The sequence below is a fragment of the Pleurodeles waltl genome, chromosome 10, assembly GCF_031143425.1.
Source record: "Pleurodeles waltl isolate 20211129_DDA chromosome 10, aPleWal1.hap1.20221129, whole genome shotgun sequence".
NCBI lineage: Eukaryota > Metazoa > Chordata > Amphibia > Caudata > Salamandridae > Pleurodeles > Pleurodeles waltl.
Window position 1 is genome coordinate 1,016,890,500 of NC_090449.1, and position 26,026 is coordinate 1,016,916,525.

At 43.7% G+C, this 26,026-nt stretch overlaps 1 protein-coding gene across 1 annotated transcript in view; it reads right to left on the bottom strand.

The window, feature by feature from the left end:
* The window catches only part of NEK11 (NIMA related kinase 11), a 613,419-nt gene that overhangs the window by 410,337 nt on the left and 177,056 nt on the right, over window positions 1–26,026 (bottom strand). The window contains exon 3 of the mRNA XM_069211923.1: window positions 8,603–8,768. Within this exon, the coding sequence (XP_069068024.1) occupies window positions 8,603–8,768 (166 nt within the window). The remainder of the gene's footprint in view (window positions 1–8,602; window positions 8,769–26,026) is intronic.

Genomic DNA, 26,026 nt, shown 5'->3' on the forward strand with positions numbered 1-26,026 from the left:
GAGGAAATAGAATTTTAAAAAACATAGAAATTCACTTAACAAACCAAAGGTTACAGGGACATCATAGTTAGGCTCACATTTTAAACATACTAAACTATAGAAACTCACCTATGATAGTTAGAACTTAAAAGAAATTAAAGAAGAAAAATAACACACCTGGAGTAGAACCCTCAACTTCATGAAAGGGTCTGTGACTGTAACCTTTAGGCCATAGGTGACTCCTTACTGTGCTGCTTCCAGACATACCAATGCCAATCAACCCACGCATGTGATTGGAAAGAAATGTGAATGTTCCATCACTAGGAAGTTTTACCAGTCAAAACACCAGTAAGTAAACAAACACGCTTCCAAACGATACTTGAATTTGAACCTTCAGACTACTGAGTGACAGCACAAGACCGTGACCATTAGGCCAGAAGTGACTGTTCCGCTCTGCATCCAAACGTAACTATAACATTCGTACCAAACATCTTGTAATCTTACTCTTTGAAGTCATTGTATGGAGAGACCATTGCAATGACAAACTCTCTCTCTCCTCCATATCACTATGGGATGGATGAGAGAGAGTGACAGGACCGCGGAGGGGAGCCTCAAGGCCCCCCGGTCCTAGCCGAACCCCACGTCCTGCAGGAGCCGGCATTGCTCCCACAAGCAGGGAACTGCTTAAAATATGGGTTTTCTTTAATTTTTCGAAAACTACTGAATGGTTTTCAACCAAATAACAAAGAGGTCACTTTCTGGACCAAGAGCTGCCTTTCTGCCAAATCTGGTGTAGTTCCGTCCAGTGGTACAGGCGCTATCGCTGTTCAAAATCCCTATGGACAAGTGAATGAGGAAAAAGCGTTTTGGGACCCCCCTTTTTCTTGGCCCCTGCTTGACGAATCACCTCAAAACTTTCCAGACAGCAGCTCACATGAGCAGCACATTTTTTGGGAAAAATTCATGAAGATTCGTCAACCGACGCCAAAGATATAGGCACATAAAAAAAAAAAAAATCTATGGAAACTAGGTCCTAACTAAAACTACCTAGTGGCGACCGCCACTAGATAATATCAAGCATTCTATTATAAATACATATATTAGAAAATACAAATAGAGTAGGAATTCAATTCATTTTAGAGTCATCATTCCCAACATGGACACCATTTCTGTTAAAATCGCCTTTTGCCCGGTGCTTTATGCACCCCATGGAGTGCCACATTAAGTTCAAAGTAATGCCACATGAGATTCCACGATTTAGCAACTGTGGTATTACTGCACTGATCCAATTGAGAGCTATAAAATATTTTAGCTATAGTTTTACAAAACAGAAAAAGATGCTCATAATAACTTGGAAAATATTTGTGATTACATGTATAATGTCATCCCAGAAGGGTTTAAGCCAATGACACACAGCAAACATATGTATGTCAGTACCTTTCTCTGTATGACAACTGGGACACTGCGAGTCCATATCCATTTAAACAAGTGCATTTTGTATGCTTTATAGTATACCCTATTAAGTATCTTGAAATGTTGCTGTTGTAAGACATACTATGAACATATAATTTTTACCTACCTGGGTCCACCTTCTTCAACCATTTGTCTGTGCATGTACCATTCAAATGTTGGTTCCACCCACTGCAGTAAAGATCATGGGGCAATAGGTCAGATTCTTTTCAATTTGAGTAATAGCACTTTGCTTGGGCATATGTGCACATCCGTCTAAAAAGCAGTCAATTTCAGTGCAAAGGCTGGTCGGCCAATCCTATGATTTTTTTAATTTGTTTTTAATTCATTTTTTAATTGAGTCTTTTTATAATTTATTTTATTGTGCACCATATGCCTGCATTTTGACACTTTTAATGCTCGTTGCACATGTTTGCAAAAATAAATAAATGAAATAAATAAATCAATAATGCAGACTTTACCACTGCTTGCTTTTCTTGAACAGGTTCAAAAAGGAAACATCCACTTTCTGTGCAAATTGAGAAGCTATCAGTGAAAAACCCAATAGGTCTGTCTTGCATATTGTGTAGGTATATAACACTAAAACATGTGCTGCAGTGAAAACAATGAAAACAGCGATGACTGTCTCTATACAGTGCACCAGGGCTCATGATACCCCTGTTACGCCATTTCATCTGTCTTCTTCGCAAACACACCTGCAGTCTTTATACTTGAAATGACAGTGTAATGCAAAGACTCTTACCAAGTTCTACTGGCATAAAGGACAGGTCCAGGACATACAACGTCAATGCAAGCTTACTCACAGCACAAGCACTAAGGGGCTGATTATGAGTTTGGAGGACGGAAACATCTGTCTGCCAAACTCCCAACGGTGAGGTTGCCATGATGCTGGTGACCTCCCTGCAGGCCCCATTACGACTTTCTCACTGGGCTGACTGGTGGAAACCTTGGTTTCTGACGGTCAGCGCAGTGGGAAAGGTGTGGCAGCATTGTCGCCCGTTCATAATCCAGCTGGTGGCAATGCTGCTGCATGCAGGGGGCACCAGAACACTCAAAATGCACACTGTCTGCACAGCAGGCAGAGCGTATTTTGAGGGTGCTGGGCGGTGGGGGACCCCTGTACTGCCCATGCCAAAGGTTTAATCAGCAGGGCGGCACTCTGGCTGATTACAACCAGGACCACCATCAGCCCGTCGGGATCACTGATCCTTGCGGGGATGGCAGTAGATTGGTGGGTCTTCCTGCCAACCTCGTAATGTGGCAGTCCGACCACCCCAGCTGTGGCGGTCAGACCGCCAGCCTCGTAATAAGGCCCTATATGTGACGACCAGTGCAAGATTCCCTCTATGAGGTATGAGGGAAAAAATTATCCCTGCAGATACCCTTCAGTGCTTCGTTTGTAAGTATCCTCTAAATATACCAGAAAGTGCTTGTCTTTCAAGGGGCAAGGGACATTGTCTGCTTTCTGCTTCTAATAACTTCTGTAACAAGCACTGCTATAACTTAAGGGCACAGATATGTTTTCCTCTTCAACAGATACTAATTCCTCTACTAAAAGTAGTTTTAGTCAAATGCCAAAACCTCCCAGTTAAATGCCACTTGCCTGGGCTGCCCGTTCATCAACCTGACAACAGGCGCAGCGCCCACTGTGCCATTTGGCAGATTAATGGCGCTACGGTGCCCAATTTGGCAGGCAGTGTTAAAGCTTGAGTGGGCTGGCAGCGCTACACTGTGTTAAAACAGATTATATCTCATGCAATATTAGAATGTCCTGATCTTTAATGAAAAGGCAATGGTTGATTATTTCCAAAATGCTCTACAATGAAAAACAGCCTAGCGACATTAAAAGAAGTTATAATTTCACCAATAATCACAGAGTTCATGTACCATAAACATGGCTGTCTTAGGGGCAGAATTGCTCAATGGACCAATCACTGCTCGAAGACGTCACGTTTAAAGGTCAAAACACTAATCGCAGTACACAAGGGATCTTGTCAAACATCCTTCTGGGCTACCAAGCCAGAGAGTTCAGAGGTCACTCTCATTTATCATTTCAGAAAAGCATATTATTTGGCACTTTTTCATTAGCTTCCTAAAACGGGCGCCTTTTGTGCATCAAGATACAAGGGTGAGCTCCAGGGTCAAGGGCTGGAGAGATAATTGCCCCTCTGGGAGCCTCCAGGAGGCAGGTGCTTTATTCAGGGAGCTCTGTTAATGTCAGTGGACCCCAGTGCTGAACTTATATGAAATAAAATACCCAGTGTCAGGGCTCAGTTATGTCCTGAGATGGTTGTTCTCTGTGATGCCAGTACTGCCCTACTTTTTATGTCCCCTTAGTTGCTATATCAGTTGTTGGAGATGGCCCGTCTTAGGGGATTTCTCTGAAATGTTTTGCTTTTTTCCTCTCTATGCATGGTCTTAGGTCTCTGGGCATTTTCCCACTTTACTGAAGTGGGAAAATGTGCTTCCCCTTTCTACACATGCAAGGAAGTGGTGCTTATGTGATTGAATCAGGTGCTGTACCCTGGAGTGCCCTGTAAAAAGGTATACCGCTTACCCATTGAAGGTACAGCCCTGGCTACTAGTGGGACGTTACAATGAGTGTGCCACTCACCAGAATAGCCCGCGAAGCATGTAGCGGGCCTGCCAATGCGGGCCTGTGGCGGGCCTGCCAATGCGGGCCTGTGGAGGCACAGTTGCGCTTGGGCTTAGGTTGGCACTACTAAGGTAGTAGCCATTCCTGAGGGGACCCTCTGCTCCCTTTAGAGCAGCCCTTGAAGGGCGAGACAGGTGGTAAACAGGAGGCTGGGCAGATATACATGGGTGTCCCATGCCTGTTAGGGAAAAAAACCCACATGGGTTCTCCCTACCTAGGGACGTCAGCTCTTCCAATAGGTTTTGGCTGATTCCCTACCCGGTGTCCCAGAGAGTGAAAGAACAGTCATGTGTGTTTTTATCTACTCTCCCCATAGGTTAACTTGGGAGAAGTGTTATAATTAATCCTAGCTGCAACACCGGATTAAAGCAGAGCAGCCTCATGTTGTTTACTGCCATTGGATTCGTCCTGAGAAACCACTTCCAAAGCTAAAGGTGGTTTTGTCAATAACCGTGGAGAAATGGCACTTCGAGAAAGTGAAAATTTCTCTGCTGTAATACGCTTTGTGTGCCTCTTGATTTGACTTTAGTCCTCACTGAGGGATGGAGGAGCACATCTGTGCATTCCACAGTAACACTTATAAAACTTGGGCACACAACTGGAACGAAGACCTCTGCCATTTGTGGGCCTGGCTGGATAGATTGGAGGGAGAGGTTTTGACACTGGGCCTCTCGGAGCCAGATCATGGCCCCACTAAAGATTAAGATCTGCATTCCACAGCCCCGTGACATACAGGACTGAAATTTAGGGGAGACATCTGTGATTCAAAGGGGAACCTTCTGAACCTCCACCAACTTCAAAGGCACACTACAGTGTAAATGCTGATGCTCCACTGCAGCAAAGTAGAGATACACTTGCAGGAACATGTTGCACGCTGCCAAAAGAATCTGTTGTGCACAAGGAGTAATTACTGCCCTAGGAAGGGACCGTACACTCTTCCTGCATCGTGGCTGGCCTGGGCAAACTGGTTGCTGCTGTGTGGCACTCTGAAGGGTGCTCTCCAAGGGCTTTTTGGCTTGATCCCTTTTCTTAAGTGGAGGTCTAAGGGGCATCAAAGACCGTCCACAAGGGATCTACATCTTCTGCCTGCGTCATCTGGTGAGTGTTGCCCTCTTATGCGCCTACATCGTCTGCTGGACATCCCCTTGTAGCAGCAGTGCAGGCGTGAAACTAAGTATTGCACCTGGAGGCCAGATTTCCCTGGTGCAGAGCCTTCAAAGTACGGCCTGCATTCAAGGAGTGTGGCCCTTCATCGTGGGGCCATGACACGCATAAGCGTCTGGTTGGTAGTGAGTGGATTCTCCGGTTGCTGGACCCTGAGCGCCACGCCTTTGTTGAGCATTTTTCTAGTGCGATACCTGACTGCATGCTCATTGTGCGAGGTTTCTAATTCACTGGTTGTGACCCTTGAGGTGGGGGCATACCTGGAGCAGTGTCACATTCTACCTCGTGTGGCACCGCTTAACTTTCTCTCTCTGTGTTACCAGATTTGTCAGGTGGGACTCAAGTTATTGCACACCAGACGTTATGTCTCATTCCGGAGAGGTACGACATTGGTAACTTTACATGTGTGATCGTATTTGTCTAGTGAGGCTCAAGTCATCATGCACAAGACATTGTGCCTCATTCCATGGAGGTACGGCATCAGTAACTTTCTATGTGTGATCAGATATGTCTGGTGCGACTCAAGTTATTATGCACCAGATGTTGTGCCTCGTTCCAGGGAGGTACGGCATTGGTAACTTTTTGTGTGTGACTGGATTTTTCTGGTGCGATTCAAGTCATCATGCACCAGACGTTGTGCCTCCTTCCACGGAGGTACGCCACTGGTAACTTTTCATGCAAAGATACGGGATCGTCTGGTGCAACTCAAGTCATCGCACACCAGACGGTGTGCCTCATTCCACTGTGGTGCAGATTTGGTAACTTCATGTGCAACCAGGACTGTTCGGGGCAACCCAAGTCTTTGCGCCCCTAACATTGTGCATCCTACCAGGGAGGTGCAGAATTGGTAACTATCTGTATATTGGAGCGCCTGGCTGGCCTGGGCACCACTGTGAACAGAGTGTGTCCAAGGGTGACCGCCCCCTCGTGCTTAACAGACTGAGGCCTGCGCCGGAAGGCAAGGTGCAGAGACCCCTGAGTGAACTCCCCGATTGGTGACCAGATCCCCATTTGTTGACTATTGCCAGATCAGTCATTATTCCTTTGCTTCCCCACCAACCACCTTTGCCCTAGGATCCTGAATAAGTGTAATTCCGGCCTCAAGTGTCCTAGTATCCGGGGAAATGGTGCTATCCTCTCCAGCTTGTGAAGGGGCGGGGTAGTAGGAGCTGGTTGTAGGGTGGAGGAAGGTTTGGAGTTCCAGTTCTCAACAGTGGAAAACACCTGGGCAAATTGAGGTAGGGAGGTAAGATTTTAATGCTAATTGTTTAAAGTCAATACAATATACCTTACACATATAAACAATGTTAGCACCTGGCAAATCCAGGATTAAGGTAGACCTACACTGAGTTATCCTAAAATCTTGTTGCTTGTATCAAGTATCAGATTACCTTCAGACATGACTCTCAAAAACGATTAACAGGTTCATGCATATATTTTCTGAATTTTATACTCACCATTATTTCTTGCACACTAAAGCCCAAAGTGGTAGGCTCGTGATAGGTCTGTAGTCCACAGGCTAAATAGGACTAAGTTAAACAAAACATTTGTGACAGTTCACTAAAGATTTTGCACGGCACGACCGAGAGCAAAGAGACTTCCCAATCCAAGCCCAACAGGTTGAGTAGAAGATGTCTACTGGCAGTTTACTTCCAGCATTGACTCCCTATTTAGCCAATCATAGACTCTCAGACAAGCTTCCCCATGCACTACTACGAGTGATACTTTTCACGCCAACTTTTTCACCACAATCAGTTAATGATGATCCTTCCATATCTTATCATCCCTACAGTTGCTTCTTGTTGTTGAAGCTCCGGCACAATGTATTGCACTGTGCATGTATACAACGCCTTCAAGCACTGGTGTGGCAATTGTATGCCAAAATATTGAGAATAAAAAGATTATGAGGCCAAAATATGGTAGCAAAGATATGAAGGACCAAATTATCGAGAAGGCAAATACATATAGGTAAGTATAAATTTACTATTGTTAACTCCACATCTACATACTTTGAAGATATTTTGAAGGTACATAGGTGTGGAGTTAAGTATAGTAAACCTATGCTTACCTATCTAGACTTACCTTCACAGTATTTTGTTCCTCTGTATTTTTGCCAACATTATTTGGCCCCACAATATTCTATAGTCAATATTCTGGTGGAAAACCAGCATGACCTTGATAGGTATTCCTTGAACCTGTCACCGATCTTGAAATTGAACACATGCTCGCGATAGTCCAGTCTATCACTAGAAACTACTGGCAACCGATGAGGTTCTTGAACCTGGATTGCCAACATCATGTACGAACCTGAGCCTCTGAGGAATTCGCCAGTGACTCCTGTCCATCATCAATGCAAGTGAATTATGCTGCTGCCCAACGGGATGTCAGAAGCATCATGCCATCCTTCAAAACACTGCACTGCTATTAATATTAGTACCAGCAGAGCAACACGACAGGGTGTAAAAAACAATGTTCCTTCAGGAAGAACTTTCTAAGAGATGTTGTTTTGATTTGATCAATGTGGCGGTAAAGCATCCTCCATCCAATCCATTATAAATGTTCCAGAAATATGGTTTAGTAAATGGTAAAAAGAGTCTTGGGTCAGTGTTTTGTACAGTAATTCATTGGTGACATAATATAAACAGTTCAATGACAGTGAATACTTGTATTAGTACACATGTGTGATATTTAGTGAAATAAACATAAAACACATAATAAAAATTGATCTACTAATCAATAAATGTTTTGTTGGGGTTTCAACCTCAATGTTAAATTGATGTGGTGTTCCTTGGGACAGAGAAGCAGTTAGTATCCATTAGCTATTTCAATTAACAAAATAAGATCAAATATGCACCACAAAAAAGAACAACATCAGTTAACTGAACCAGAAAATGCTGCCCATTTATATAACAATTGGTGATCAGTGTAAATCTCTTAGTAAAGACACCTGATAAAGAAGAGTAGAACCATGCTCAAAGAAAATAACACATTTAACAAGACTATTTTAAAGGCCTCTTATACTGTAGATGCTGTGCTATTGTGCTTGGTGTTTGAGTATATAGTGATGCTTTGAGTGCATAGCTTCCCCTTACTTTTCTATCTCTCACTGGCCTCTCAAGTCTCCTTTCCCACCCTACAATGTCAACATATTAGGTCAGATTAATTTGCAGAATCCCTGCCACTTGCTAGCAGCTAAGGTCAAATCAGGCAAACACCAGCAACTTCTCTAAAAATGTTTTGAATGCACATGAGTACCGCTCGCCATGGGGTTCCGCTTTTGGTGTTTCACCAGCTCCTACTGTTGAGGGTCCACACTGTATCAGCTAGTCTCACCTCACAGTATTCGGTGATGATGCAGAAGCTCTCCCTCTCCAGGAAGCTGGCGTAAAACTTGACAATGGCCGGGTGATCCAGCTTAGACAACAGCTGGGCCTCTTGACTAGCTGCCACAGTCTCGTTCGGGTTCAGATCGCCCACAGGGATCTCCTTCAACACTTTACTACAAAGTGAAACAAAGCACAAGGACATTAAGGATCGAATGGAAAAGGATCAAGAAGAAAGTCAGTGTCAGAAAATAAATTACAAATTATATTGATGTCTCAGTGAAAAGCCTGCTTGGTGTTTAGAAAATGGTCTGTGGACAAACCAGCATAGCTGCCATGAGGATGATTTTGACTTATTTTTAAAAATAAAAGCACCAAGCAGACTATGACGTTTTAGATTCATCCATATTATGGGTAACAGTACATGTCCCAGCATGCCTAGTGCTATTTGCTGAAATTGTCAACTCACTGTAAGCCGCTCATCGTGGGGACGAAGGTCATGTGCGGTCTTGATCCCTTTTGATTTTTTTATGATTTGCCCTGGTTTAGCAGTCTGAGTAATGACAATGCGACAGGTCATCAAAGGTGTTCCAAGTGTCCACTCTCCTTCCAGGGAGTAAACCAAAGGAATACCTCTATTCAGAGCAGACAATGGCTGCTGCAACTCAAATATTGGCTAAGAAGAGATTGTAAGCTGGAGGCAAATGAATCCACTGCCCACACCATCTGCCTTTATACCCATTGACCTTTCTTATAGAACCTGCACAGTCAATCCTCAATCTGGCTGAGTGTATAACTGCTGTAACCTATGATATTCTTGTAGTAACTATGCTTGGGGGTGTATTTACTGCTTAAATGGTGTCCCTTGCAAGCTGCCAGTGACTGCAGAATAAAACTGAGTTACCCCTCCAGGTCCTGGTGCCCTTGAATTGAGGTACTTCACTCCCCTCTAAAGCTCTGAAAGCCACCAGGGGAGGGTGAAGGGAATATGCAGGGCAATGCTCCTGGGTCAAACTCATGGCCATAATCAGTTTTGAAGCCTGGGCAGCACTACCAACTTTTTAACATGTGTGTTCATACTTACTTATCACATCATAACATTTCTTGCATGGCTTGGTATGGTGATCTGGTCAAGGAAATCTGGTGACAATTGTCCACGCTAAATAGACTGGGGAGACTATCACTATGACCTGGTACTCCTGGTCAGAGGTTTACACAGGTGGGAACTGCAGAAATGGGGCAAACTGGATGCTTTCCACACCTCTAAATAGGGCGGTGGAACTGTTAGGGCTATACACAACAGTAACTTGTGAGTAATTTTCACGTGTAATTTATTCTTACCCTTTCGAGTAACTTTACTAACTTTTGGCTATTCACAAAGTGCAAGTGTAAGGTTACTCAAAAGTGTAGATTTATATGCCTCCACCCACTGAAAAAGGGGGTGTAGCCAAATTTATGAGTGTAAGTTACTACTGCTAAAAGAAACTGCAGTAGGACCAGCACCACACATGGTCAACCACTGATACTGCAATACCCTCCTTTAAAAAACAATTGAGACAGGGACTTTAAAAAACACAAAGGAAATAGTATATAGTTTAAAATATAAATAAATGTAATTTAATGTATAAAAAATCAGAAAATAAATATATTTATTATTTAATTATAAAAATGTTCACAACTTTTTGAATGTATACATTATTTTAACATTCTTTGTTATTGAAATGTAACTACACACCTTTTAGTTAATACTTTACATCACTATTTGAAATTAGTAATTCATAATAAAGACTAATTTGTACTCTATGTGGGGATTTGCGTTTCAATTTAATTTAATTTAAACATTGGAAAAATAATTTTCTTTCAATATATGTTGCATTTTTTGTTCTAAATAAAAATAAATAAATACAATTATTTACAATGGTATTCAACATAAAACTATCTTTACTAATTTATTATAACGTTTTTAAAACATTTCTAATATTCCCTGTACTTATCAAAGGAAGATCTCAAACTTGACTACAGAGTCTCCATATTGCAAAGTATAGGGATTTTTTATTAAAAAATATATTCACCTAAAAAGTAAATCAATAAAAAAGGGTATGTTAAATATTAATGAAAAGTAATTTTGATGATTTATTTCAAATGTAGAATAAAGTTAAAAATGCACAGCACTATTAACTTAATTTTTAATTAAATCCTTAATTAATTTAGATTTAGTAAATTAAAAACATATTTTTTCTGAAGTTTGAATTAGAAAATAAAATTCCCGCCCAATGTAAAAACATTTTATGAAATTATTAAAACTGATGTATGTAATTAATTAAAAGTAACTTAATTATATTTGTAATAAAAATTAATTTTATATTAATTTAGAAACGCAAACATGTTTAAATATTTTATAATTAAATAGTAAATATGTTTAACTTTTATATATTGTTACGATTATATTTATTTATTTTTTAAAATATTTTAATTATTTTAATTTAACTTAACATTACTTAACATTATTTCCTATAGAGTTTTATCTTATGTCCTACCTCCGTTATTTTCAATTGGGAGGGTGTGGTAATACCAGAGGTTGGCCATGTGTGGAGTTGGACTTACCCTAGCTCCGAGCTTAAGTAATTTTGGGTCCCTTTTAGGCTGTAGTAACTTTAGAAGTCCAGTTTGTGAATGTCAATGGGTTTACCCTTTTGTGGGTGGGTGCTTACCTCTCCCTAAACCCCTCCTTACTCCTCACTAACCCCAACCCATTTAGTAGTAAGAATGGCCCTTTCTCCAACCACTTCCCCTGGACTTTCCCACACTTACAACTAAGTGGTAGCAGCATTGGCATAACAAAACTTAAAGAGGCCCCTCAGCAAAGTACCTGTGGGGGAGCCCTTTGCCCCTGGATCCAGTCAGGGGTCTGCCACCCATGCACAATGTATTATGCCGAGTAGGGGGGGGTTTGGAGTTCAGGCCCCCTCGCCCGGGCTGCGGTAGCCTTTGTTACGCCCCTGAGTAGTGGTGGACATGGAGGTTTACACTCATAGGATTGTGAATAGCATTTTGTAGTACTTTAGTAGTACGACTGTAGGCCACAATGTGTGTGGTCAACACGATTTCACTATGTGACCTCCATAATTTTTACATGCGATGCTAAACCAAACTGAACTTTGTTATATAGAAAATATGAATATTGATTACTTATTATTGTCAGATTTCATCTCGGGATTCTGAATATACTATGTTACATTTATTTGTAAAGTGGCTGCGCACAGATCTGCTTGGCGTGCAGAAAAAAACACAATAGCCGTGAAGGCTGAAATAAAACAGTCCCACTAGCCAAGCAAAACAAACTCTAAAACTTTATAGATTTTCTAAAACTCAATAAGGAGCATGCGCTGGAATGCAAGAGGAAGTGACTTTTACAAATCATCAGGCCATTGTTACATACATATACATGTTCATCAATAGTTTAGATGAGGAGCCTTCTATGGCATCTGAATGACAGAGCAGATGGGCTGGAAGCACATTAGAATGTCATTAATAACGTTTGATTGAGTGACTTCAGTGTTAATCAGAGAAGCCTCAGGCACGAGGACCCGCGGTTTGCGCAGAGTGATGGATTCTGAGAGATTCTAGACACTTCCTTGAAATGTAAATGAACGCCTGGACGCCCACAAACACCAAGCAGAAATTACACCATGCGCACCTCAAGCAGAATTCTGTGAAATACGATATGATAGCTTAAATATGCATTTGAAGCAGAAACAAAAAAGCTGACAAAGGAAATTTTGTTGCAAAGGCTTATTTGAAATGTTTTTGATTTCCTTGTCAAAGAAACTCTTAGCAGGTAAAGAAAGTTCAGAGTTTCTGTAATGCTGAAGCAGGCTGCTAGTCACACAGGCGTGTGGAATCGGGTCAGTTACTTTGGGAAGGACAGTTGTCTGACAGTGTCATGCAAAGTTGGGTCAAAGGGCAGAGCCTAGTCCAGCCCTTCTCAGTAGCAGGAAGACACAAGTGGTGGGCGTACTGGTTGGCGCTCCAACTATTGGACACTGAGGCCCATATTTACGGATGTTTGGGGCACCTGCCCTGCGTCAAAGTGAAACGACAGGAATGTGCTGTGTCGATGGCATAGGGTGCACTCCTGTCCTTTCCCACTGCGCTGGCGCCAGTTGGCAGCCTAGCACCAATGCATGCGCTCTTGAAGCATGGTGCAAGGGTGCCTGCATTGTAGACAGTATTGTTTTTGTGCAGGGAGGGAGACCTTCCTGCACAAACGCAATCCTCTGAGACTTTTTGCTCTTTCTATGTGTGCTGCAGAATGGGTGTTGTGTGGGAATACGCACTGCAATGCCCACGGAACTCCTCCCTTCCACACTATCTCACTACATGTCTACATGTCTATGAGGACAAAGTGGCTTTGTGTTGCCTCATGGATATGATTTAAAGGTTTGCACAGTCATTGCATCACAAAAAGTGATGCAACCGTGCAAGGTGCTCATAAATATGCCCCTGGATTCCTGAGAACCTATGAGTATTGCATATGGATTGACCGTAGATTACGTACAATTTTATGCAGAAAGGGTAATTGTGCAGCCAATGAAAAACTACTGAAACACAAGTGGTGGTGCAAATACAATACAAATGATGAGGGATGGAAGAGTGGCGAATACAACAGAAGAGTATTCTTGGAAAAGAGGAAAGAATGGCTATGGAGAAGTCCTGCAGTGTGTCAAACAGCTGGCCCTTATGGACCAGGGTGGTGGATAACACATTACAGGACACACAAGAGTATTGTGAACCCTCCTGGTTCCAGCACTAGCCAACAAGGAATGGGCAAAGCTCTCATTTGCTAGAAGAATGACTGAAATGATAACTATGGCCCTCATTACGAGCCTGGCGGTCTGTGACCGCCAGGCTCGCGGTTGGCGGGAGCACTGCCGACAGCCTGGCGGTGCCCCTTAGGGCATTCTGACCGCAGCGCTTTGGCCGCGGTCAGTGCAGGAAAACCGGCGGTCTCCCACCGGTTTTCCGCTGCCCGTCAGAATCCTCCAAGGCGGCGCAGCATGCTGCGCCGCCTTGGGGATTCTGACACCCCCTACCGCCATCCTGTTCCTGGCGGTTCGCCCGCCAGGAACAGGATGGCGGTAGGGGGTGTCGCGGGGCCCCTGGGGGCCCCTGCAGTGCCCATGCCAATGGCATGGGCACTGCAGGGGCCCCCGTAAGAGGGCCCCGCTTGTATTTCACTGTCTGCATAGCAGACAGTGAAATACGCGACGGGTGCAGTAGCACCCGTCGCACCTTCCCACTCCGCCGGCTCGATTCCGAGCCGGCGTCCTCGTGGGAAGGTTGTTTCCCGCTGGGCTGGCGGGCGGCCTTAAGGCGGCCGCCCGCCTGCCCAGCGGGAAACTCAGAATGCCGGCCGCGGTCTTCAGACCGCGGTGCGGTATTCCTGCGGCGCAACTTTGGCGGGCGGCCTCCGCCGCCCGTCAAAGTTGTAATGAGGGCCTATGTCTTCTCTACGAACAGAGAAAGGCAGAGGGTATGGCTCGAAGGTGAAGATCACCTAGACCTATGCCTACAGAAGTTCTGCTCCATGGTTAATCTGCAGACAGGTTCACAGCCATGCACCAGAGGGATCTTCAAATGTCATAGTTTACCTTAGGTTATGCCTCAAGAGGTTATGAGTAAGAAAAAATGGGGGTAAACGATGTAAATTATAGGAATACTCATGCGCCTTAATGATCTTTGTATTTTTTATGGATAGGACCACAGCACCTATACCCTCTTTGCTCCACAAGATCCTTGTAATAAGACATTTCCTTTGTTACCACTAAATCTCTGCTTTTAAACTCTCTCCATCTTCGGGCTGTTGCTCGTATTTCTGTGCTACTCCTGTGCAGGTGAATCCTTCTCATCCTTATAACTTCTATCTCCCTACTCTCAAAATCACAAACATTCACCTCACCTTCAGGCTTGCTCTGAAGCCACATGTGCCTACCAGCCAGGTCAAACTCCTCAAGCAGGCAGAAGGTGCTTGGTTATTTTTCATTTTATTTTGTTATACACTGCATATTCAATCCAAATGTGTCGGGTGCTTTACATGAGCACCAGTTATGTTACAGAAGACACATTCATATTTTTAGGCACAGGGAGATTGAGGTGCTCATTTCGACTTTGGCGGTCTTTTCGTAACACCGCCAAAGCTGCGAGGGCCAAAAGACCGCCATATTAAGACGTTGTACCGATTTTCGCCCGATTTCGGCCAGAAATCAGACACCGTCAGCCTGGCCGGCGTCATAATAGACAGTAATAGGCAGTTTCTACCTTCAGCACTGCCATGCCAGCAGGATTTCGCCCGCCGTATTACGACCCGTAATATGGTGAGGTGGTTTTCTGCATGGCGGGGCGGTGCCGGCGGTGGAAAGCGGAGGGACCCATCCCCTCCCGGACGGCCACCTCAATGAAGCAGGTAAGTTGATCGTCTGAGGGGGGAGGGGGTGTTGTGTGAATGCGAGTGGTGTTTGCATGTGTGTATGAATGCGTGGGGGGGTGTCTGTGTGTATATGTAAATGCATGTATGCCAAGGGCGGAAAGAGGGTGTTGTGTGTGTGTGTGAATGCGGGGGGCAGGGGGTATATGTCTGAGTGCATACATGCGAGTGACTGTGTATGTCTGAGTGCGTGCATGCAAGTGGCTGTGTATGTTCGAGTGCGTGTGTGCAAGTGGCTGTGTATGTTCGAGTGCGTGTGTGCGAGTGAATGGGTGTATCTGAGTGAGTGTTTGGGTACGAGTGTGTGGGGGTGTTTGCAGGTGAATTTGTGGGTGAGTGGGGGTGCGTGAATGTAGGTGTGTTGTCGGGGGGGTGTACGCAGCAACAGGAATGGAGATTCCTGTCACCGGGTGCGTGACTGCCAGTGTTTTCGTGGCAGTGTGTCTGCCACAAAAATGCTGGCAGTCTGCCGACTCATTATGCCGATGGCGCTCACCCCTGGACCGGCGGTACGGGCGCCGTTTCAGCAGTTTGGCTTTGGCCAAACCTCAGAAGTCATAATATGGCAGTCTTTACCGCCTGCCCCGCAGCGGTAACACCTCCACCGCGAGTATGGTGGACTAAGGACTGCCAGACTCAAAAAGTGGGCCTGAGTGATTTGCCCGGTAACACAGGATGTTGAGCCAACACTGAGACTCAAACTTGGTTCCACAGGTCCAAAGTTGGCCGCTCTGGCTGTAATGCCACATCATCTCTAGTTATCCTGTGACAGGGTTTACTCCATTCCACCAGGGCAGCAGAAGGATGTACTCCACTGCCCTGATAGACTACAATTCATCATATACAGAGATCTCCAGCTTCCTGATGGGGATCTCTGTGCCTTTTCATTTTTTTCAGTTTGAGACCACCAAGCCTTTTTCTTTTCCACCACCACAACATTTCCTGTGTTTAACACCATGATACCTTTGGGTTTAGAGCGCTATATACGTTTTTTTTCCATTTAATTTCATAAATCAGTGTATATACAATTATATCGTATTAGCCTTATTTATTCCACTTAATAACTTTAATAGGACACCAAAGCATGTTGGTGGATGGCTTTAGCATGTTCCTCTTTGGGATGGGTTTGTATAGCGACCCTTGTGGGAAGTGTTTTGTTGTTGTGTGTGATGACTAGAGGAGTGTTCCAGTATTGTCAGGAAGCAGTGCTTGAGTATGTAATATGAGTGAGGATCTTGGGATAGAATGTTTAAGCATTATAATATTGTTGTGTGTTTAGGAAGGGGTTGGTTTTGTGTGCAGCCTACATGGGAAGTGTTTGAAGTAGTCAATAACAAGTAGTGGCATGTATGTGTATACTGGTATGTATATGGTGCTAACCTAGCTCAGAAGCAACAGAGCAATGAGGATTACGCGGCGTAACGGGAGACGATCTACAAGCTGGTGTACATTACGTGGGGATTACACAAATACAATTCATACATATTTTTGGGTACAGGGAGATTTGGTGATTTGCCCAGAATCACACAATGCTGAATCAAGCACTGGAGTCAGGATTCAAACCTGCATCACCAGGTTCTAAAGACAGAAGCTCTAGCCTCTAGGCCATATCTTTGTCTTAGCATGCTCTTCGAGTATCACTGTGATCTTGAAGATGCACTTATTCAAGGACAGTACTGAAGTTGAGATAATAGTGCATGGTTTACCTACCATCCTTCTGGGGGTGTGGATTCGGTTCTTATTCTTGGGTGTGTAAGTCCTAGGACACCTACTGTATAGAGACTTCTTGTGAGAGGTTGGTTCAGGGACTTGGTCAGTGTGATCTTCATCATCTGAAGAGCAACATCTTTACTGCTTTCCTGTATTCTGAGCGATCTTCCTGGCTCCTGTGCTTTCAGGGAAGGGAATTCCAACCCTTTGCTGCCTGAACTGAGAAGATAGTTCTCATATGTGCATGACTCAGTACTTGCACATACATTATTGCATATGACCCCTTCTCTGGACATCCCTACCAACGTTTGAGAGCTTCTTTGAATTGCATTTGAAATAATTCACTTTTCCGAAGTATTCCCAAATGAAGACCCAAATACTAAGTGGGGACCACCGAAAGCCACTCTGGTGCCTCTTGATTACTTAAAATTTCAGGAGAGGAAGATAAAATGTTTTCCTCCAGATTTATTGGGTCTTTTACAGGAGTGCTGAAGCCAAGGTTATAACCCACGTCTTCAATTTCCAAGATGAATTTACTAGCCACTAGCCCACATCTCCACGACTAGATATATTTGTGGATCACCCAGATTTGCAACCACCGCTGAGTATTTTGCACCTGGCGTATTTTACAATGGGAATCCAAGAGTCCAGCCCTTCTTTTATAGTTTTCTGCCCCTGCATCTAGCCAACTTCAAATAGAGTTGCTGTGTTGCGGTGAGTGGAGTATCATGACTTACCTGGAGAGCAGTGAGAGGTCATCTTGGAAATGTGGCTGAGAAAATAGAAGGCTTCAAATAATAGTACTCTCTACAAATCTCCAAGGGTAGCGTAGAAAAATAAATTATAACATTACAAGAGCTGGGAACGCGTGCTAGCAAGGAGCATATGGTGATTTAAAGATTCATTTAAAGGTTCCTTCATGGAAGAGGGAAATTTGAAGCAGAGTCCTTTGTCTGAGATAAAGTCACTGATATGTACACAAAACATACTGAGAACGTAATGGGATGAAGCTGAACAGGTTTACTGATAACCTCAGGGACAATAATTTGACACAGTTTGTAATGGAGCTGGCAATGGCAAATATTATATTAGCCTTTCCGCTATTCAGGTTTCTGAACACGTAGGCACCGGCTCACAAGGTGCTTAGTTGTAAGTAGACGAACTAAATAAAATGCATCTTACACATCTGGTTCACAGAACAAAAAAAGAAAGCCGCTACTTGAGGGTGCCTATGGTTTTTAATGTGTATATAATGTAAATTACAAATGCATAACCTATGCAATTGGAACTTGTGGATGGGTATTAAGTCGGTGTACCAGGGAGAGTGTTAAGGGAGTGTCGAAGTTTAACAGAAATGATGGTGTAACTCCTCAAAGACACTCAGTATGATTGGGCTGGATTAATCATCATTATTTCCCCATTCATTGAATTTCCATTATTGAGGTCTTTGTAACTCCAGGGGTGGGAAAATAACAGTGATTGCTGGTTCTTGGGCCAATCTCTGCACGTTTTTCTCCACGGTTTCACACTTTGATTCTGGCAGCCAGAAACTGTAGGAAAGTGCCCTTTTTTGTCATGGTCACACCACTTTTTGCCTGGTACCTGATGCAATTCCTGCTAACCAGGTCCCCAGAGCCAGATCTCTTTCCCTAAAACTGCTCAATGGTCCCCAATTGGCAACACCTATGGCCCCCTGTAAGTCCCTAGTAAATGGAAACCTTGGTGCCTAGGGCACGGGTACCAAAGAGAGTCCCCAAGGGCTGCAGCATGTATTGTACCATCCTCAGGGACCCCTCTCCTAGAACATGCAGACTGCCATTGCAGGCTGCGTGTCTTGGTGCAGCTAAACTGAAAACACGACATGGCACACAGCCTGTCCCCTAACACTGCGTGCAATACATGTAAGTCGCCCCTACAGCAGGCCTTACCGCCCTAAGGCAGGGTGCATTATATTACATGTGAGGACATATCTGCAGGAACAGATATGCCCCTACTATGTCTTTGTCGATTCTCAGACATATTGAATGAACAGGGAAGCCATTTTAAGTGTATTCCCTGGACACTGGTCAGTACGAGTTCCCCAGCTACATTATGGCTTCACTGAACATAGAGATGTTTGGTATTAAACATCTAATATTAATAAACCCTCTCTGAGGCTAGAGATGGATTTACTAATGGATGCACCTAGAGGACACCTTAGAGGTGCCACCTGATAACCTACCATTTACCTGTGTGCTGACGGACTAGTTTCAACTAGTCTGACCCCCAATGGTGAGAGCCTCCGCTCTCGGGGAGTTAGGAACAAAGCCTGCTCTGGCAGGGGTGTCAACATACCCCTCCCAAGAGGATGTACTGCAAATCTGCATTCCAAGGCAGGGGGCTTCAAAGAAGCCCACAGTCCTTGTTATGCAGATCTGGCTTACCTCAGAAGGGAGAGAGTGACGCCCCACCCCGCACTTTGACAGGTGGGAAAATTCGTAGTCAGGAAGGCGTGCCCATTATAAGGTTAGTTCCACCCCTAAGGTGAACTGTCAGATGTGGATATGATTTTTAAAAGTATGCCATCTTGGTGATGCCAGATCTAGGAACTCTGGGACAGGGTTATGCCCACTTCCCACAGGAAGTGGTCTTATATAGGGCATAGTGACCCCAGGGATAAGAGGCCCATTGGCCACTACCCTACACTCCCCTAATGCCCCTAAATTCAGTATTTAGGGAAGCCCCTGGCACCAGGAAATCAGATCCTGCAGACCTGAAGAAAGAAGGACTCTTGAGACACAAAAGGCAAGTACTGAAGACCAATGACAGACTCCATGCCAACCCTGCCTGTCTGCCTATTGACCACTTTGACCATTGCAATAAAGATACTTCGTCCTTCAGCTGTTGAAACCTCCAAAAGCCCAAGAGAACTGCCAGCTTCTCCCCAGCACAAGGAACTCCTGTTCCATAGCAGAGCTGCTTCCCTGCACCCAGTAGGCACCCAAAAGAAAAACTGAGAGGACTACAGACCGCCAAAACCCGACACCGGAAAGCACCACAGGACCCCTGCCCCTTAGCCTGAGGCAAGTGTGCCAATGGTGCCAGCTTGGTCCCAAGACCTTCCAGAGACAAAGTCCACCTTGGGCCTCCATGGTGTGACCTTCCCAACTATTTGTGCAAGCCCCCTCTACTGCGAGTGATCTTTCAGATTTCATTGTGCCATTTTTGCAGGTCTCCTAATGCCGGGACACCCTCCCCCTTGCATACATTATGTCTGGCACAGGCATGATGTGGCACAGGGGGTCACAAAGTAGCTCAATGCATGCATTGTACCACTTTGTAAAATGGCGCACCAATTTTTGCCTCGTTGAGCCACAGCAGTTTGAAAAAATGATTCTAATGTGACACAAGGAGGCACTAGGGCCTTGTAACTCTGTCCCTTAGACTCAACCTTGTCGGTACCAACAATCGGCATTCACATTTTTCACCCCGCTACATACTTCACTGTGAATGTGTATTCTTGTAATCTAACTTCACCATTTCACAATGCGTTTTGTTGCCCTTCTGACATCTTTTGCTGTTAAAAAGTAGATCAATGGTTTATGATCAATCCATATTTAAAATTCTGTGCTCTACACAAAATTGCTAAAATGTTGATCACACCACCACCAAGCCACTGCTTCCTTTTCAATGGTGGAATAATTTATTTTGCCTCCTCTTAAAGGATCAGGGACAGCAGCAACGGCCACTTGAATCCACCTCTACATCCTAACCCCGTCCACAATCCATCAGTGCTTACTTCATAAATACATTACTATTAAATGCAACAATGCTTCTCCTCAATTCCTGAATTTCACAAGAAGCTAAACTCCTGGCTCTTTACACGACTCCACCGTCAAGACTAGACCGCTACACCTGCTCAGCTGCAGGACACCCACCGGGTGACAGTGAACTCTACAACTACAGGGAACATAAAATCTATATTTTGTTAGGTCTTTCAACTACATGATGGTAAAGACTAGAGATCCTTAATTGAGAAATGGGATGGGTTTTATCTACTACAACACGTATGTAAGAAGGTGGACTTTAGACCTCTACTATGATGTGTGACAGCAATTTAAGCTTATATGTTGAAGCCTACTGATCATTTCAAAGTGTCTTATGTGGGCTTCAGGTACGGGTGGAGTGGGCAGCAATTTACGCCCACTTTGTTGCTCGTAGCAACTCCTGTCTTTAGCATTTGCCAGTTTCAGTAGTTGGCTGCTATCATTACTGTTTATTACTTTGATGCTGTCTCGAGTTTGCAATAGAGTTTGTTAATTACAAAAGTTCACCATTAGTGTTAAGGTTCCTGACATCACTTCTTGGGTGTTTTCAGGGGGCCCAAATGGCAAAAAAAACATATCCACTACACCTTGGCTTCTAGAGACCTAAGGCCAGTGGCTGATTGGTCATTTCATTATTAAAAGCTATATTTCAACTCATGCACCCATTTGGATAATTGTGAACAGAATATGGGGAAATCCGAGGAGTCACCAGTGACTTTAACACTTATATACAAATATTATTATATCTAATGCACGTCTTTAAATTCTTCAAGTCAAAGCCATAATCACTACGGGGAGACATTTCAAGCCATTAGACATCTTTCAGAATGATGCACAGCTGATGTATTGGTTGCTGAACGCATCGGAAACTAAAATAGTGACAATGACAGATGAAAGGCTTCCTGGCCCCTTCCCAGGTCCCTGAGCAATCCATCAAAAATTATCCACAAAATATTTAGGGCCTCATTTAGATTTCGTCACACTTATGATGGATATCCCATCCGCCGAAATATACATCCCATGGAATATAATGGGATTTATCTTTCGGCAGACGGCTATCCGTCACCGTGGTGACGGAGTAGCCAGTATGCTGAAATCTAAATAAAGCCTTAGGGGCCTGATTTAGATATTGGCAGAGGGATTACCTTGTCACAACGGTGGTGGATATCCCATCAGCCAAAATCTAAATCCCATTATATCTTATCACTATAGCCATGTGTATTACGTTCAACAGAAGATTATCAATTGTTATTGTTAATGTTTATATACGATCGGTCCCAAATGGCTCCGAGTCCCGTACCCTGGCTATTCTGTGTGAATTTGTAGGAAGCCTCGACCCCTCAACTATCCTAATCATAGCTGGAGATTTTAATTGTACCTTCGAGCCTTCTATTCTCATAAGTGGTTTAACAGATGAAGAAGATGAGCAGTGGGGGATCCCACAATTATATATTACCCGGCCTTGTAAAAAATCTCGGGTGGCCATGCAATTAGCCACATTATGTTTAAACCATGGCCTTAGGGCCTGTAATGGTAGAACTCCATCTGATATGAATAGTGCACCTACTTTTAAAAGGGGCATGTCGATAAGCACTATCGATTATTTCCTGGTTGATGTTAGGCTGTGGCCCCATTTGGTAGACATGAAAGTAGAAGTGAGATGTGACAGTGACCATTTCCCCTTGCTCCTTACCCTTTCTGGAGAAATGTTCAGGAGAACACTCAACAACTATGCTACAATAATTCCGCCACCTTGCTGGAACAACAAATTTACCAAGATTACTTGGCCAAAAGTGATGTCCAACCCCCACCACATCAGAGCAATATATCAGATTTTCTTAAATAGTTTGGCTGAGTATGAAGATCAGGCTGTAGGGAATATTCCGATTCTCAAAATACATGACAGCATGACTACCCAGCTACGGGGGTTCTTTTACAAAACAAAGCGGTCTAAGCCACATGAAGGGACAGGGGCACGCAAGGGATGGTTTGATGAGAGGTGCTCAAAGGACAAGTCCGGGTTAAGAGTAGCAGTAATGTCTGGCTCCCAGGGGGAAATTAAACAAGCCAAGTCTCTATACAAAGTAACCTTGTCTAACGCTAAAAAGCGGTGGGAGGATTCTCTGTGGCAGGAACTATTAGATGCTTCCAGAGAGAAGAATAACAAGCGTTTCTGGGAACTTCTGTCCAAAAGAGAAAATGGAGGCAGGAGCTGTCCCAGCAACCATATTCAACCAGAAAGCTGGGTAGAGCATTTTACTACTCTTTATGCCCTACCAGAAGGCCCAATGGACACTAATGTGGTCCACTCTCCAACTAAATTGTTGGAATCAAACTCCAGCATGGCCCTCCAAGTGGTGGCTCAGTGTGTCCCTGAGGGTTGCCTTATCTTTAAAATAGAAGAGACCCTTGAGGCTATAATTAGCCTAAAACCTGGCAAAGCACCTGGACCAGACAAGCTCCCTGGAGATCTTTATAGATCGGAACCATCCATTTGGTCCTGGTATATTAATGCCATCTCAAATAGCATAGCTGCAGGGGGGCTAATTCCAGATACATGGAAGGGGGCAGAGATCATACCCATTTATAAAAAAGGAAATGCTAATCTTCCAGCTAACTACAGGCCAATTAGCCTCATAGACAACCTACAAAAAATATTTGCTAAACAAATTCTGCAGAGGCTAATCAACTGGGTCGAGAAGCACCAAATCCTCTCTCATTTACAGGCAGGGTTTCGTGCAAAAACTAGCACGATAGATCAGGTCTTTCGATTAGCCATATTGCATTGGAAATACGTTCTTGTGGCCAAGCAATGCCTGTATGTGGTATTTATAGACCTGCGATCGGCTTTTGACCTGGTCCCAAGAGCCAAGCTGTGGGAAGTGCTGGGTAGATTGGGAGTCCCAGAGGATCTTTTACTCCTGTTAAAACGACTACATGAGAACACCTATGCCCAAGTGAGGTGGGGTGAACAAGGCGAACTGACAGAGCGGATCCCAATGAGACGAGGAGTTCGCCAAGGTTGTGTGCTAGCCCCCCTACTGTTTACCGTATTTATTAATGAAGTAGTAAAGACTGTGTCCATAGGCCAGAATGATGCCCCTTCCCTGAATACACAAAAAATTCCCATCTTGCTTTTCGCCGATGACTCACTTCTCATCTCTAAGACACCAATGGGGTTGCAAACCCTTGTTGACCGGTTTAGCCAATTTTGTAGTGATCATGGGTTGGAGGTTAATATTAACAAAACTAAACTGATGGTGTTATCTAAGGGACCTAGGAAAAAATGTTCCATCCATATTGAGGGAGTACTGTTGAAGGAAGTAAGCTCTATAGATTACCTGGGAGTTAGGTTAACTAACAAACTATTATGGGAAGAGCAGATTACAAAAAGTGCAGGGCTCCTACAACACAGAGCCTCATCTATATTGCGTTTTTATCAAAGCACCTCTACAAAAGTAGTTTCCCCAGCAATAAAAATTTATACAGCTAAGGCTCAAAGTGCAGCCCTGTACGGAGCGGAGGTATGGGGTTACGCTAACTGTAATAAGATCAGTGTGGGGGAAAACAATTTTGCAAGGGCCTTAATTGCATGTCCACGTACCACACCCTTGCTCCCATTATTTCTAGATCTGGGGTTAAGCCGAGTAGCAGATCTAGCTACTCTAAGACCTCTCCTCTATTGGATTAGGTTGTGGACAACCCCCGAACTAGATATATACAAGACCGCACTACTCGATCTATTGAAATGCCAAAACGCTAATACTCTTCCCTGGGTTCGCCATGTGGCCCATTGGCTCCGGCTATTGGGTCTGGGCGATTACTGGGAAAATCCCCATAAATTAGAGAGACGGCACAAAAACGTTTTAAAGTTAACCTATTGGTCTTATGTTAAGGATAACTACATAACTCACAAATCCCATGGTCGCTTAACTAATTCCTTCATTGATACTAAATGGTCCCCAAAGTTTGAATCCTATTTGGATGTGATACCGGATTCGCAGGGCAAGAGCTTATATGCAAGGTTTCGCTTTGGCTCTTTGCCCCTGTTGTCACTGATTCATAGGTGGGGGCCGACTAACCTTCCCGATATATGCCCTGCCTGTGGCAGTACTTTCGAAACCATTGAGCATTTCATGTTCTTCTGCCCAGCCTATGCGATTCCACGTTTAAAATGGATTCGCAATATTTGCAGGGACATGGGATTCAAGAACTGCTCTTTGGCTCTACGGGTTCTAAAAAGCCATAATTCAACCGATGTAATTCTCTCAGTAAGCAAGTATCTAGCAACAGCTTGGCGCATACGATGCCATCTCCAAAAAGTAATTCAAAGTCCCATCCCTTTATAGATAAGTTTTAGAGCCACATGTGCAATTCAAGTTATTGTCCTAATGTTTTTACACCAAGTTAAAGATGTGTACTTATTTATTCCTTAAGAATTATTTATTATCCTGTTTTATGTGCTTTTATGGCCATGGATCGAACAAAGTTGATGATGATGATGATGATGATGAATTATTGACCATGTGGTTTAGATAGGGCTTTGGAACAGATTTTTCTTAGATAATACGTGGGTAATCATTTTGTGGTTCTGCTACTGTATCACTAGTGTTAGCCGCAAAGAGCTATTTTTATGCACTTGTCTGGCATTAGTGCCATTTTAACATGAATCTGATAACCATTTTAAGTTACTATATAAGCTTTTATTACATTGTGCTTGTGTTTTTAATGACTTGACAGTGCCTAAATTTGCCTATACGATTGTGCCGGTTGCAGGCGCCCTTACTAAAGTATGCCACTTAAACTACCAAGAAACTGTACTATTATGTAACATCAACTCAGCACTCTAAAGCTTAAATCATGGGCCTAATAGCTTGCACTTATCTTGGTGATGGTACCACCTGGGAAACTTGAATCTGAAACCATCTCATATTGTTTTAAGAGCCTTAAATATTTGTATTATTTTTAACACTATGAAGCAGATGTTTAGAAACCTTGGCATCTAAATGTTAAGTTATGTATCCGGAACAATGGTGGACTATAGTAGGCCATGGCCTATAGAAGATATTTTTATTCTAAACTCTATTTTATGCCAGTGTGGAAGTACAATGGAACAAATGCACCTTCTTTGTATAATTTAATGTGTAACTTTTATGACCCATGGTCGAATAAAGTATATATATATATATATAATTAATCTTATGGGATTTATATTTCGGCAGACGGCTATCCGTCACCGTGGTGACCGAGTGATCCGTCCGCCAGTATCTAAATCAGGCCCTTAGTCTGCCCCACACAGCGGTGGCCCAATCAGAAGTGCTCGTAATGAGCCGCTATGTATCACACCTAGGATCCAGTCCTAGAACCAAGGTCAAGGACAGCAGGGTTTTAGGATTACCACCAGGGCCACTGGAAATAAGCAGCAGTGGAGGAC